The sequence below is a fragment of the Cynoglossus semilaevis genome, chromosome 6 (assembly GCF_000523025.1).
Source record: "Cynoglossus semilaevis isolate Cse_v1.0 chromosome 6, Cse_v1.0, whole genome shotgun sequence".
Lineage (NCBI taxonomy): Eukaryota > Metazoa > Chordata > Actinopteri > Pleuronectiformes > Cynoglossidae > Cynoglossus > Cynoglossus semilaevis.
Genome location: NC_024312.1, coordinates 1,416,005 through 1,431,859, shown reverse-complemented (window position 1 = coordinate 1,431,859; position 15,855 = coordinate 1,416,005). Strand labels below are relative to the sequence as shown.

At 41.4% G+C, this 15,855-nt stretch overlaps 1 protein-coding gene across 1 annotated transcript in view; it reads left to right on the top strand.

The window, feature by feature from the left end:
* The window catches only part of carmil2 (capping protein regulator and myosin 1 linker 2), a 28,592-nt gene that overhangs the window by 7,849 nt on the left and 4,888 nt on the right, over positions 1-15,855 (top strand). Inside the window, exons 19-34 of the mRNA XM_017033329.2 lie at positions 65-148; positions 497-593; positions 681-735; positions 821-993; positions 1,644-1,712; positions 1,916-2,009; positions 2,099-2,185; positions 2,305-2,433; positions 3,161-3,277; positions 3,358-3,533; positions 4,231-4,318; positions 4,561-4,650; positions 5,462-5,528; positions 6,518-7,065; positions 12,250-12,353; positions 15,465-15,854. Coding sequence (XP_016888818.2) covers positions 65-148; positions 497-593; positions 681-735; positions 821-993; positions 1,644-1,712; positions 1,916-2,009; positions 2,099-2,185; positions 2,305-2,433; positions 3,161-3,277; positions 3,358-3,533; positions 4,231-4,318; positions 4,561-4,650; positions 5,462-5,528; positions 6,518-7,065; positions 12,250-12,353; positions 15,465-15,854 — 2,368 coding nt within the window. The remainder of the gene's footprint in view (positions 1-64; positions 149-496; positions 594-680; positions 736-820; positions 994-1,643; positions 1,713-1,915; positions 2,010-2,098; positions 2,186-2,304; positions 2,434-3,160; positions 3,278-3,357; positions 3,534-4,230; positions 4,319-4,560; positions 4,651-5,461; positions 5,529-6,517; positions 7,066-12,249; positions 12,354-15,464; position 15,855) is intronic.

Below are 15,855 nucleotides of genomic sequence, written 5' to 3'. Positions count from 1 at the left end.
CGGAGGGTTGTCACTTGCGGGGACATTGTTAGGAAAATGAATGGAACTGTGTGTGTGCGTGTGTAGCTTCACTCAGCAGGAGCTCAGGTGATACAAGAGCACATCTCTGAAGCTACAGCCATCAAAAGTCTGGACATCTCTGACAACGGTACTCACACACACACACACACACACACACACACACACACACACACACACGTATATTTTTAAATTGATTAAGATCTTAATGATTGATTATTTATATTTGAAAACATAGAAAGAGAACTTTGCTTTAACAAACTTTTTTTAGGATGCAATATGTTTATTCTTGTTTAAAAAAAAGGGGAGGAAAAAGCCAGGAATGAAAGCCTCTCTAGGCTGTGACTAGCTACTTTAATGGAATTGAATTTTACTGTGTACAACAGAGCTCAGAATTTGCACACAGTCGAATGTTTTAATTCAGAAATGTCCGCCCCTCGTTTCTCCGTTTTCCTGTTCTCGTCCTGTTGGAGCGAAGGCTTGGAGAACGACATGGTGACTCTGGTTCTGTCTCTGGGCCGTTGTCGCTTCCTACAACACTTGGCTCTGGGGAGAAACTTCACCATGAAGTCCAGGTGAAAACAATGTTGCTGTAGGAACTTTTGTCAGGTGTCCCAGTTTTTCTTTAATGACCGTCCCTCCCTCCCACCTCCGTCTTCCAGAGCTCTGACTGATGTTCTCCACAGAATAGCTCAGCTCATCCAGGATGAAGAGTGTGTGAGTTCTTCACTCGAACCATTGGTTTCTTGGTATTTGTGTAAGTGTGTGTGTGTGTGTGGCTGAGCTGAGTCTGGTTGTGCAGTCGCTGCGGTCTCTGTCCGTCTGTGACTCCAAGCTGAAGTCAGGGATCCACATCCTGCTCAGTGCTCTGGGAGGACACGCTGCTCTGGCCCAGCTGGACATCAGTGGAAACAACATGGGAGACACTGGAGCCAAGATGATGGCCAAAGCCCTGGTCAACAACACCAGACTGAGGTGAACACACACACCCTGTTGGAGGATTTAGGTACTACAACAGTATTTAATACATTAATACGTTAAAACGAATCTGATAAATAATGATTTTAAACTATAATATGTGAAAAATGAAATATGAAAAAAAAACTAAGAAAATGAAATAAAAAAAATCAGGGTAAATTAGAATTCGAAGAATTTCTGAAACTGTGAAAAAAGGTGTTTTTCAAATATTTTAATTACAATTCTAACTTCACAAATCTATATTTTATATGTTACAATTGTCAGTCAAAAATAATAAATATGTATTGAGTGGATTCTAAGAATACATTTAATTGGATTAAACGTCCAAGTTTTATGGAAATCATTTTAGATGATCTGACCCATAAGTCTTTCCGACTATCATCTTAGAATTTCAAACAATCACGTGATCACAATTCTCTTCCTTCCACACTGGAAAAAACACCCCTTTGAAACGAGTGTTGAACATATGACGTCATCACCCAACTTTGACAATCCAGAATGGACTGTAGATCCACCGACTTCCACTAGATGTCAATATTTCATTTGGTGAAAGAATTTTGTCTCCTGACTGGCTGCACAACAGTGACCTCCGTGTCAGGCAGCTGTAATGACACTTTAACAGACCGAGTCTGTGTCTCTGTTCAAAGGTCGTTAAGGTGGGACAGAAACAACATCACAGCCAGAGGTTATCAGGACGTGGCTGATGCTCTGGAAAGGTGACACACACACACACACACACACACACACACAGACAAGCCCCTTCCTTTCCAAGAGGTAGAGTGTACTTTTCTGAATAGTTTTTGAAAATGTCTTGCCTCTAAATGTATTTTCTGAACACGTGATCTTGTTGCTGAATGTCAGCCTGTGTTTTAATTCATTCATTCATTATTTTCTCTGGTTTTCTCTTTTCTCCCTGCAGGAACTTCACTCTCCAGCAGGTGTCTCTCCCTCTGACTGACATCACTAACAGTTACCGCAGCAACCCTGACAGAACAAGAGAGGCCCTGCACAAGGTCAGTCAGAGAGGACAGGGAGAATATGTGCACCTTAACTTCACACACTTCACTTCTGTGTGTGTGTGTGTGTGTGTGTGAGAGAGCAGATACAGCAGTGTTTGGACAGAAACAACCAGAGACAGTTTGACAGAGAAGAACTTCATCGAGTTTTCAGAACTCAACAGTCAGAGAAGGTGAAGAAAAATCATAGTCATTTTGATGTCGTTGAAATAAAACTTTCAGCCTCTCCCGTCACCTCACCCTCACCCCTCCAGTCCTGATCTTTTTAGCCTTGTGTCTCTGCTGTTCTCAGCTGGTCCAGGGAATGTGTCGTCAGCTGGAGGACAGTCTCCAGGAAATAAAGCAGTGCAGTCTGCAGCAGATCCAGGAGGACTTCCTGACGGCACATGAAGTTCTGCACAACTCCAGGGAGGCCGTCAAGGTACAGCACCACAGTACTGGTCCCCACACACTGCTCCCTGGGGACTCAAAGCTGCCCCCTGCTGGCTTTGATGATGGGTTAAAAGTAGAGGTCACATTTGGTTGTGTGCAGTGGTGTGAGTTCACGTTCCCTTCTGATGATTCTATACAGACTTTCAGAACTTTATTTTAAAAAACTTAAATAAATTTGACCTGCTGTGTCCCACCTTAACAAGTCAGTGCCTGACCAGAAGGCCTGCCCCTTATTTTGGGAACCACTGCTATAATGTAAAGAATAACAGCTTCAGTTTGTGTAATGGCTTTAACACGTGTCATAGATCTGATTTACTGAGGCTCATGGGACGACAGAGGAGCATTAACACGATGATGATGACGATGATGATGATGATGATGATGATGATAAAGATCATTCAGACAATGATGATGATGAAGATGATGATGATAATGATGATGATGAAGAAGAAGATGAAGTTAATGATGACAATGATGAAGAGGTTGATGATAATGATGATATTGAAGATGATGAAGATGATGTTAATGATGTTGAAGATGATGATGATGAAGATGATGTTGATGATGAAGATGATGTTAATGATGTTGAAGATGATGAAGATGATGTTAATGATGAAGATGATGTTAATGATGTTGATGATGTTAATGATGTTGATGATGTTGATGATGATGATGATGATGTCACAGATCTGTTGATGGTTCCTCTTCTTTTGCAGCTCCTTCCCTCTCTGTACCAGGCCGGCACGACCAGCTCCTCAGACAGAGACATGGTGAACTCCACACTCGGTGACACGGCGGCTGTGCTGACCAATGACTTCACACAGAGTATTCAGGTGGACGTTTGGACACTGGACACAAACTCATCACTGTCCAAATCGACAGACCATAATGTCTGTTGTTCTGTCACTTCCAGGAAATGGCTCAGGGCCTGATGAGGAGTGCTGAGTCGGTGTGTCCACGTGTGGTCCAGCGCTCCAGTGTGTGGGAGTGTTTGTCAGAGTGTGTGTCCAGGAGAAGCAGACAGACGCAGGAGTTCCTGAGGAACACGCTGGTGGAGAAGACGGGGGAGATCATCACCAACAGGCTGAGGTGAGGAACTGCATTCATTTAGACTTATTTAGACTGGGAGAGGTTCATAATGTTCAAACGTTAGAACAGCAGCACCAAAAAGAGTAGCACATCCAAACACTGGCTCGGGGGCCAAACTTGTTACTTGCACTAATATAGGCTTTCCTTTTTTTTTCTCAGGTGACAGTAATGATTTTCTTTCAGTTCTTTGAAGAGTCTGTACAAAATGAACCTGTGGCTAGCTGTAGCAATGTTTCAGCAATAAAACACACAGGAAGTGTGTATTCTGTGGCTTATAAGAAAAAGAAAATCAAGGACTTATTTACATTTGAGTCTTACATGAGTCGCTCTGTGCGTCTTGTCTTTAATTATTTGGAGCTTTTTGAAACACTAAAAAACAAAAGTCTTAGGAGACGATCGACAACATCGTGTTCTGATGTAACTGTGGTTATTGTTTTGAACAGATTCATATTCTGCTCTAAATCAGTGATTCACTAGATTTACCACAGGTTTGAAATGGAATTAAATGTTTTTCTCTTTTCTATTCATCCACCCACCCGCCCACCCACCCATTGATCCATCCATCCATCATCCATCCATCCACCCACCCATCTATCCATCCATCCATCATCCATCCATCCACCCACCCATCTATCCATCCATCCATCCATTCATTCATTCATCCATCCACCCATCCACCCACCCCCCATCCATCCAGTGAACTAAGAGAAAGCTTGAGCGTCTCATTGGCTGAAAGCATCATAGAACAGTCACTACAGGATTTGACAGCCACCCAGGACAAAATGGTGAGTCACCATTGGTCAATTTCAAGAAACAAACCTCAGCAGCTCTTTAACTAACTGCTTTACGTAGAAACTCTGTCTGGACGTGACTGAAGGTGAGTCATTTAAGGCTGAACTACAGGATTTTATAAATGTTTTAAAAACACTACAGATAACGAACATGGAGGTGATTGATGTTCAGTTAGAACGGCTGTAGAGCAGTAGGAGTGTGTGTTCATCTGTCAACTGTGTTGTTTATTGTCTAGAACTGTTTTATTAAAGAAAACTCCTGCAGCGCTCCCACACTCAGAGTTCCAGAGCTGTGTCTGACTGACAGTGAATTCCCCACTGATGAGGTGAGGCTCCTCTCACCTACTGTATATATATATATATATATATATATATATTTACTCTATATACAGTTACTCTCTATATATTTACTCTATATACAGTTACTGTGTACACAGTTACTGTATATATGGTACTATATATATTTACTGTATATAGTTACTGTATATACATTTACTACATATAGTTACTGTATATATTTACTGTATAAAAGTGACAGTATATATTTACTGTATATATAGTTACTGTATATACATTTACTACGTATAGTTACTGTATATACATTTACTACGTATAGTTACTGTATATACATTTACTACATATAGTTACTGTATATACATTTACTACGTATAGTTACTGTATATACATTTACTACGTATAGTTACTGTATATACATTTACTACGTATAGTTACTGTATAGAAGTGACTGTAAATATATTTACTGTATATATAGTTACTGTATATACATTTACTACGTATAGTTACTGTATATACATTTACTACGTATAGTTACTGTATATACATTTACTACGTATAGTTACTGTATATACATTTACTACATATAGTTACTGTATATACATTTACTACATATAGTTACTGTATATACATTTACTACGTATAGTTACTGTATAGAAGTGACTGTAAATATATTTACTGTATCTATAGGTACTATATATATTTACTGTATAAAAGTGACAGTATATATTTACTGTAGATATAGTTACTGTATAGAAGTGACTGTGTATATATAGTGATAAGAACATCCATGTATGTGAATGTGTGGAGCCTCCAGTTGACTTGACTCTGTGTTGTCGTCAGTACACTCCAGCTTTTTGGAGAAACAGTTTCCACTCCAAGAGCATGAGGCCGGCCTCTTCCATCAAGAGTAAGAATCCACTCCACTGATTGGTTAATGTTGATCCATGTGTTTATTGTCATCTCACTGTGTCAGACCTGACCTTTGGCTCATTATTCTAGGTGGCGCTGTGTCATATTAAGCTATTTCCATTGCTGATAGTTATTATTTCATGCTAGTTTTAAAAACTTGAGGCTTTCTTCTACAACAACACGAACAGCACATCGTACAAACTTTGATTTGATACTGAAAATATAAACAAAATACTGGATCATATTTACCCAGTTTTACACACAAGACTGTTGACTGTTACACCAGTGACCCCTTGTGGCGCAGGTACACAGCTGATCTGTTAGTAACAAATAGCAGATATCCACTAACCGCGAGACTTGGCTGGGGCTACAAATGAATCGGATTGGATGAACTGTTGCTATGCACATATCTCATGTCAGCAACAGGTCAGCTATTGGCCGCTGTGCTGCACTGACTGGACGCTGTTTCTAGCGCCCCAGAAGCTCTGAAGAAGTTAGGAGTGAAGTTAGCCGAGAGAGATTTCTCCCAACATATAATGACATATAATTTATATATGACATATGCATTTTAAACGCACACATACTCAACATAAGTGATTATTGTTTTTGTTTGTTTGTTTGTTTGTTTTTCTGCGTCATTGAGACCAGAAGGGGGCAGTGTCGGTTACGTGAACCTGCCACTGCACTTGGTCAACTGTTCTACAGTGTTACTGCAGCGCCATCTGCTGCTCGGTTTATGTCTCTGCTTAAATCATTACTTCTCAATTACCCCCTCTCCCCCATACTACTTACCCTCTCCTCCACCCTTCATGGCCACAGTTCCTTCTCCTCTTCCCTCCTGCTCCTCCTCTGTTGTACACCCATCTGTATGACCTACATCTGACATATTTCTCCCAAAAATGTGTCATAAATCTCCCCACCTCACCCCTTCTTAAAACCTCCCACTTTTTGCTTCTCCCCCTTTTAATTTTGCTGCTCCTCTCTCAGGTCTCCTGGATGCAGACTGGGACAGAGGAGCAGAGGGAAGTAGGGGAGGAGAAGAAGGAGGAGGAGATGAAAGATGTGACCTCCCACGACTGCCATCAGCGGCAACCCCCCTGTCAGTCACGGCCAGAAGCCCCACCCCTTCCCCTTCCACTTCCCCGTCTCCCTCCCCCCCGGGATGGAGGAGGGGTAGGAGGCGGAAGGAGGAGGGGGTGGCGGCGGCGGCTGTGGATGCTGCAGCAGCAATATCAGGAGTGAGAAGTGCATCGTTCATTCCTCCTCCTGATCCTCCTCCTCCCTGTCTCCCCCTCCTCGGCTCCATCTCTACTCCAGCTCTAGAGGAGGAGGCTGCCGGCCACAGAGGCTCAAACAGACCACGGGGTCCCTTCCCTGGTTACGGCCGCTCCAGCCCAGGCCCCCTCCCCAACTCTGGACCACCAGCTTCTCCCATGGAGCCTCTACCCACCCAGGGACAGACTCTAAGGCACTACACCGCCTCCCGACCTCGGCCGCGGCGGACGCACACACAGCCTCCCTCCACCAGGCCTCAGGTAAGAAGAGTTTCATTTGGATATTCATATTTTTATATTTCTACATGCTGTCAATGAGCACATACATAGAAACAGTTCACATCAATATTTACACCGACGTCGGGGAAATAACACAGACAGAGATAAAATACAGACATGGATGACACAGAGCAGGGATGAAGGTGATGAAGGTGGTGAAAGATAAAAGAAGATAACAGTGAAAAATCGGTCTGTCTATTTGTCTGTGTCTTGTTCTGTTTACCATTACTATGATGCTGTAGTAATATTGTAGTACTGGTAGCCATTTTTGTATTCCCTTCTATGATGTAGTCGTGCCTTTTATCTCTCTCTCTCTCTCCCCTCCTTCATCCCCACCTCCCCCTGTGAGTGTGTTTATGAATGTTACGTGTGTGTGGTAGAGAGTAAAAAAAGGGGGAGAGAGATAGAGATAGAATTTTGGGAGTGGTGTTCCCTGGGTTGTTCCTGATGTTGCTATCTCCCTCTCCCCCCCCTCTCTCTCTCTCCCCTCTCTCTCTTACCCCCCCCCCTCTCTCCTGGGAATGCTTCCACCAACTCAATTCTTCATGCCCTCACTTTAGTGTAGGTCTCTATCTCTCTCTCTCTCTCTCTCTCTCTGTGTCAGTAGTAGAGCAGGGATTTCTCTTTGTCCGTGGCGACCTGACAGTGTCTGTGATTTCTTATTTTGTCGATTCTAACAAACCGTCAAACGACACACACACCGTTTGCTGACGTTGTTCCTTCAGCAGCGACTCCTTGGAGAAACAGACTACAAGTCTACTTATTGGACACTACTGCCCCCTAACCAACACTTTGTGTATCTGTGACACAAACAACATGTAAAAACAAGAGGCTTCGTAGTGAGAGAAGGTCTCTGGTCAACTTTGGTTATGAGCTGATCCTGACCCTCCCTGAAACATGTACTACTTTACTTAAGGTTTTTTTTCCTCTACAATACTGCCACCTACAGGGTCTATGTATCTAAATAAATATATACATTCACTATGATAAACATTTACATCTACTTAGGTAGAAATTTGTGATGACAAATGACAAACAAAGGGAAAAGACTTATACAGTCTATAATGATTGCTCGTGATTAATCGTGATTAATTGAGACTCATCATCATTCCTCATTTTAAACAAACAACAGTATTTTTCTGTATATTGCTGGAATAAAAAGACAAACAAATTCTAAAATATCAGTGTAAATAAACAGTGGTAACTGCCCCCCCGACCCCCCACCTGGGGGCAAATATAATGTGAAAGAGTTTTAAAAGATTTTCACGTCTGCGCTATAAAAATAACAATAAAAATTAAACTGTCAGACGCTCCATCTATTCAGTGCTGATCGATGGCTCCACTATAATTGGATTTAAAGTTCAGCGTTCACAACTAGGTTTGTGTGGTGCAGGATTACAGCCGACAAAAAGCGGTAAAAACCAGTCAGCCTCCGCCGTCTGCTAAATGACCAGATATGACGTGGGTTCACGTAGTTTCACGTTCATCGTATGACAGTGTTACAGATGAAATGAAGGAGCAGAGTCACAGCCTGCTGCATACATGTGTGTGTTTCTAGGCTAAATATGCAGCGTTAGCAGCGTTAGCAGTAAGGCTAAGAGGAACATTAGATCTTATCAGATTATCAGCACCAACTCTATCATAGGAAACATTCCTATGTTACTGTACTGTATGTTTTAGATTTTTTTAAAGACTAGAATGTGAAATGTTTGATTAGCACAATATAAACTAAAGGTTTATTGTCATTGTATGCTTTTTGCACATTTCCAGAAAAAGACACAGAACAAACAGAAACCCTTTAATGCAGATGTTTGAATTATGGTTTCACAAATATTACATTTTTCTATACATGAAGAAATATATATTGTTTTTGCTCGTAACTCTTTTTCCCTCCAGTTTTAAATGGCACCAGATTCAGTGCATTTCAATATAGAAATAAGTATCAACAAACTGCTCCTGCATTTGATGTCGGTGCCTTAAATCTGATTGTTAAAATTAAATGTTTGTGGTCAGTCTTTTTCTGTGTATTGACAGTACTGGGAGTCCACTGTCGGCCCTGCCTCTCTGCTCCACCTGCTCTGCTCTGTTCTGTTCTGTTCCGTTCTGTTCTGTTCTGGTCTGGTCTGTTCCGTTCTGTTTCGCTATGTTCTTTTCTCTTCTGTTCTGTTCTGCTCTATTCTGTTCTTCTCTACTCTGTTCTGTTCTGTGCTGTTCTGTTCTGCTCCGTTCTGTTCCGTTCTGTTCTGTTCTGTGCTGTTCTGTTCTGCTCTGCTCTGCTCTGTTCTGCTCTGCTCTGTTCTGCTCTACTCTGTTCTGTTCTGCTCTACTCTGTTCTGCTCTACTCTGCTCTACTCTGTTCTGCTCTACTCTGTTCTGTTCTGTTCTGTTCTGTTCTGCTCTGTTCTGTTCTGCTCTGTTCTGTTCTGTTCTGTTCTGCTCTGCTCTGTTCTGTTCTGTTCTGTTCTGCTCTGCTCTGTTCTGTTCTGCTCTGCTCTGTTCTGCTCTGTTCTGCTCTGTTCTGTTCTGTTCTGTTTTGTTCTGTTCTGTTCTGTTCTGTTCTGCTCTACTCTGTTCTGCTCTACTCTGTTCTGTTCTGTTCTGCTCTGTTCTGTTCTATTCTGTTCTGTTCTGTTCTGTTCCGTTCCGTTCTGTTCTGCTGAATGCTGCTTCTCCAGATTATCTCTGTGGCTGTGGCAGGAGAGAGGAGAAGACCCTGGTGTTAAGCCAACAAAAAAACCTCAACATCATAGTGTGTACAAGCATAAAACACCATAGAATAATACGAAGTGGTTGCTGGTTAGAAGCTGATTTTATGGTAACCAGTGTTGATGTTTTTATCACTCTGTAGTCAGAGCATTTCTGTGTTTGTGTGTGAAATTAAAGAAACACTTGGCCTTCATCCATGCTGGCATGTGGCACAGAGAGACAGGTGGCTGTGGGAGGGGCTGGGGGTTAGGGGGGGGGGGGGGGAATAGAGAGGAATTGTAGTTTCCTTTCATTCTAGAAAAGACATGAGAAGAGTTAAAAAACAAAAACAGATTACGTTTACTTTGGTTTACCTTGTATCACTATCTTTTTTTTGTTTAGTGTTTTGTTTTTAACTAGAACTTTTCAAGAACACTTTACCACTTTACGTTGTTTACCATGCTGTCTGCATAATACTTGCCAGCTAGCCAAAACGTAGCTGAAGGTCAATAAACTAAACCGCCTTATAATAAGCTAACAAATACAATAAACACAGATGGCTAAAACGTGATAAACGAAAGAGGTTGTATGTTATTATTCAAAAACAGAATTTGATCTGAACAATTAACCAGAGATAAAATAAATTACCTTCAGCCAAAAGGACGGCAGAAATGTTGCCAAATTTTCTTTGCTCATCAAAGCATGAAAGGCAGAACAGTTAAATCCTCTTCTGCTAGGGGGCAGCAGAGGGCTATGAAAACGAAACAAAAAAATCTTTGTTGAAGAAGATCTTTGTGAGTGCCTTTCTTCAATTCCTGCCAGTATATCAGCGTTGTCTTCAACTAAACTGGCTGAGCTTTTGAACTAGAGGATTATTAGATTTCATTCCATGGACCTTTGGTGGATATTATTGTTTGATGGTGTGCCCTGGGGTTTTTCCTGATTCTCAAAAAAGGTTGGAAAACACTGGCTTAATAGTTACACAAAATTTTAAATGTGGGTTAGAAGGAGCTACAGTAACAGCAAGCAAATGGCTACAACCTTTCTATTTTTCTACGAAGGTGTGAGACTCACTGTTGACGTAGTGAAGCTACACGTAAACATAGCACACTTCAGTAAATGTACGTCATATATAAATACAGCGGTCCCTCGTTTATCGCGATAGATAGATTCCGAGGTCTGCCGCCAGAACTGAATTTCCACGAAGTAGTGCCACCGTATTTATGCGCAGTAAATGATGAGGAAGGTGATGATGACGTTTACTGCCTACAGCCGATGATTGATTTTACGTCTCACCAGAGGATGGTGCCATTTCTTGGGGCTCCTCTTCCACGGTCTCCGAAGGTGTATCCGTAGTAGTAGTAGCAGGAACGGACTCTTTTTTGCGGGGCTACCGAACATATACAGTTTAAAAAACCTGCGAAGTCATGAATCCGCGAAAGATGAACCGCGAAATAGCGAGGGACTACTGTATAGCAATCACCAAAACATAGCTGAACTTCAGGCAAAACAAATGTGTGTATGCGACATGTGAAGATGACGTTGTTTTTAGTTTCATGTTCAGCCTCTTGGTGCTGCTTCACCTCCACTTAGTTTCATTACGATGTCTTTCATAGATGTTTCCTCTCCTTAAACTTGGACTTCAGCAGTGATGCAGCCGGTGTTAACAGTTTGTGCTGAGCTCCTGCAGACCCGTCCTGACCCACATACACTAGAATGCTGATTCACAACTGAGCTGGAGACAGTCTGACCAGGCCTGCTTCAAAAAGATAAACTTCATGTCATGAACTCAACGTGTCTTTTTGATGCAGATTATTTTTTATTAATGACATTTTTAAGATGATTTCATTTAAAGTTTTAGAATGGACACAGATGATTCCATCTCTGGGGGAACTGGGAGCCACAGAATTCAGGGCTCTTCTTCAATGACCTCCAAACATGATGAAGCAGTGACCACCTGCTTTGTATCGTGTATACTTTTTTTTTTTTTTTTACAGTAATGCAAAATACATTTTTAAAAAACTGAAATTCAAACACTGGCGCCAAAAATAATTAGAGAATAAAATAACAGCAGTTTTTTAAACTGGCTAAGTTGATTTCTGCCATGTTTGAATTTAAAACCACTAGGTGGCTCCCTTTCTGCTCCATTGGCCTGAGGGTGGTGCTAATGTACGCTGTTCTCCAGGAGAACGTTTTTTTTGAATGATAAATACAATAATATTATTGAAGTCATGTAAATAAAAGACCTAATTTTGACACAACAATTTAGGAATGGACAATCTGCCCCTTCTGGCCAGCTCTGGTATTTCAATGACATTTTATATATAGTGTTATGATTTGACACATAGACCTGAGTGACTGATCACAGGGTTTGCTGGAGAACAACACACATCAGATGTAAATACTGTGTGTGTGTGTGTGTGTGGGGGGGGGGGGGGAGTCGTCCAGTGTGTGCTCATAAAGTGTGTCCTTTTGTTACAGGAGCCAGCTGTAAAAGTAGAGAATGAGGCCAGTGAAGGGATGGGCAGAGTGGATGAAGGAGTAGAGGAGTTCTTCACCAAGAAAATCCTCCCTGACTATGCACTGTGAGTTTAATTAACACACACATACATACACACACATTAAATTAAAGTTGTGAGTGTTTAAATTACCGACACTCTACATCAGTGATTCCCAACCTCTGTGCCGTGGCCCACTAGTGTGCCGTGGAAAATTATCCAATTTCACTTAATTGGTTCGAAACTTTATATTTATTTATGGCATATAATTTTTTTGTTTACTCGTCAAAGCATGAACGGCAGAATAGTTAAACCCTCTTCTGCTAGGGGGCAGCAGCAATGAAATTAGAGCTGTTGATGAAGATCTTTGTGAGTGTCTTTCTTCAATTCCTGCCAGTAGATCAGTGTTGTCTTCAACTAAACAGACGGAGGTTTGAGTCACTGATGAGGTAAAATCTTATCATTTTTTCATTAGTGAAAATGTGACTAAACCCCCTCAGTTCTCGTTGTCGTCCTTTTTTCTTCATGTTCTTCATGAAACTACAGACAAATAGTGAGAACAAACTAAATGACGCCCTCTATCAGCAGTTCCTACACACCTCCCACAATGCTCTGCTGCTCTTATGTACTTTTATAGAAACTGTATTTACTGCGTACCCACTGTAGCAGTGTTCTTCAGATTTTTAAACTAGTAGTAAAATCTGAGGATTGTAAATAGTCTTTTTATGATTGGTGTTATTACTTTATTTATCTTGTAGTTCTAAGTTCCTTTTTGTATTTATAATCACTATTCACTATTAGTGATCTAAGTTCTGGTTCTGATGATTGTTTAAAAAAAGAAATCATCATTTTAAATACAGTGTTGTTTTAGTGTTGTGCTGCTCGTTATTTTCACAGTGACTCAATACAAAGAGGGACATTAAAGTACTTCTGTCTTTATGTTTGTGTGTTAAATACGAGTCAAAAAGATCTACGACAAATATTTACTTTAAAACTATTTCTCTACATTTATTCAATTTAAGTTTCAATCATTTTCCCAACAGTTCCTTTAAGTGTAAAAATCGGCTGCAGCTGGATCAAAACCCGTTGCAACATTTCAATAACGTCAACAAATCTAAAACAGTGGTTCACATTTAAAAACTGAAAAACAGAATGAAACAAATCTAACACAGATTAACGTCTCTTATAACAGAGATTAAAATGATTACATCTGTCTTGGAACTTTTTGATTCTCCCAGGTATTGAAGTGTTGGTGAATTTACAGTTGTGCCGTGTGTGTGTGTGTGTGTGTGAGTGTGAGTGTGTGTAGATGCATGTTAATGTGTTGATGTTTCGATGTCAACAAATCCTCTGGCCTTCACTCCAACACATCAACTTTTACTGCCTGTCTGAATTTTTCTCTATCAACAACTGAACACACGGTGAATTTAGTTGTCATTTTTATGAAGGCAGATGAAAAGGGACTTTTTAAATAATCATAAACTCACACTTTTCCAAATACAGATGTGTCTGTAGAAGATGCACCAGTGAATCAGGTCTGACTTTGTTTCCTTAAACTAAAACCTGACGACCAGGATGTTGGAGACCAGAACAGAATCCAGACACGGCAGCACACTCTCATCCTCTCCCTTTTGGTTTTGCAGCCTCAGAGTAAACACAGCTCCAGTCTGCAGCACACAGAGGTCACACCTCAGGGTCACTGATGCAGGATGTTCCAAATACAGTGTAGTTTGATAGCCTTGCCGCCGACTACTCTCTCCTCCTCTGTCCAGCCATGTCAGGTCACAAAAAAAATAAAAATATTATGAAAGAATAAGTAGGCGGCCATTTTACATTTCCGTTCTGTACCTGAGTAAACACCAGTCCGGAGCTAAGTCTCAGTCTGATCCAGTCTGATCCAGTTTGATTCTATCTCTGCTCTTTCAAAAATTTATAAAAATTTATAGAGTAAAATGTGAAATATGTCCAATCACTAACCAGAACCAGAACAGCTGGATCCGTGGTTTTAGTGAAGCCGACTGTGTTTATGCAGTCGACTTCACAAAAACAGCAGCGCTTCACAACCATCACCTGTCTGTAAATGTAGCTGCTGCGTGTGAGTTCACAGGTTTGACTTGTGTTGGAGACAAAACAGGTGAAGAAAAAGACAGACGTGAGACGCTGAGAGTCATGACTATCGTTGTTAGTATGTGTTTATGTATGTATATACAGTATATATATACATATATATTTATATATGTATATATTCTATAATTACTGTGAAAGGCCTCATGTTGTTTGGTTTACTTCATCATAAACTTGTTGGTGTTTTTAGGGAGATTTACAGAGAATATTTGATGAGGACGAGTGCTAACAAGCGCTAACAAACTCTTATTCTAACCATTGTTTTTTATTATGTTGTCTTTCTGTAGATTTTAGTTAGTTTAGTTTTTTACATTCTAAAAAAACTAAATTATGTCACTAAATTGAGAATTTGCAAATCATGTTCCACTTCCAAAGTTAGGTTAATCTTTAGCATAGATTAAAGCAGAGTTTGTAACTAATCTTTTAAATAACGTTTGAATCTAGAAGGCTTTAGCATCTTACTTGTAATACAAAAAATTATACTAATGTTGAAAATACCATAATTAGATAAAGGTAGAGTGGTGTTTTGGCCCAGAGGCAATGTCTCTGTCATTGGTGTAGAACCCCGGGTTTGACCTCCTGGCTCAGATCGAACCCCGGTTAGGGCGGTTGTCTCCGTCCAGTGGACTCACCACCCGCAGGAAGGTTCACAAGGGGCTGGTACGGTGCAGTGTGATCTGGGTGGCCGTCGTGGAGACTGCTGCCCCCGGGACGGTAACTGATACATGGATGGATGGAGAAAAAGTAGTGGTGGTTAGAGTTCCTCCTTTCTAACAACACCATAACAAAGATTGTGTCCATCTAAGTTGTAAAAACAATTTTAGATTTTAACCTGTAGCTGGCTGCTAACCACAATAGTGACATGTTATCTGCTACATATTGTAACCACAGTGAGTGTCTTCAGACCAGGAGTCCGGGGCTGCTGTGTTTGCTCTGAGGCTGCAGAATGTCTCTCTCCGTGTAGCTGAAATGAGCATGAGTCTTGCCCTGTAGCAGTAGCAGTACTGAGTAGTACTGAGTAGTACTGAGTGTCTCTTCTTGTCTGTTGCTCTTTCTGCTGTCTCCCTGCTGCAGAAAAGGCCAGTGGGAGGAGTCAAACCCTGCCCAAGCCGAAACCCCCCCAGAGCCGAGCTCAACCCCCTTTTCCTCCTCGTCTGAGAATATCACCTCCTCTGTCACCACCACTGTCACCTCCCCCACTGTCCCACATACTGACACATCCTTTCCATCTAACGATGTTCCACCCCTGTCTACGTCCTCCACCCCCCCTCTCCCCTCGTCTTCCACCACAATTCCCACCAAAAACATCAAGAAAAAATTTGGCGAATTCTTTGCCTTCAAGAGGGCTCGAGCCGGTCGAGCCACCAAGGCAGGAGGGGGAGAGGGAGGAGGAGGAGAAGGGGTGAAGGTCAAAAGGACCTCCATTGCGGACCTTATCCGACCCCTCCGTGAGGCCAAAGAAAGG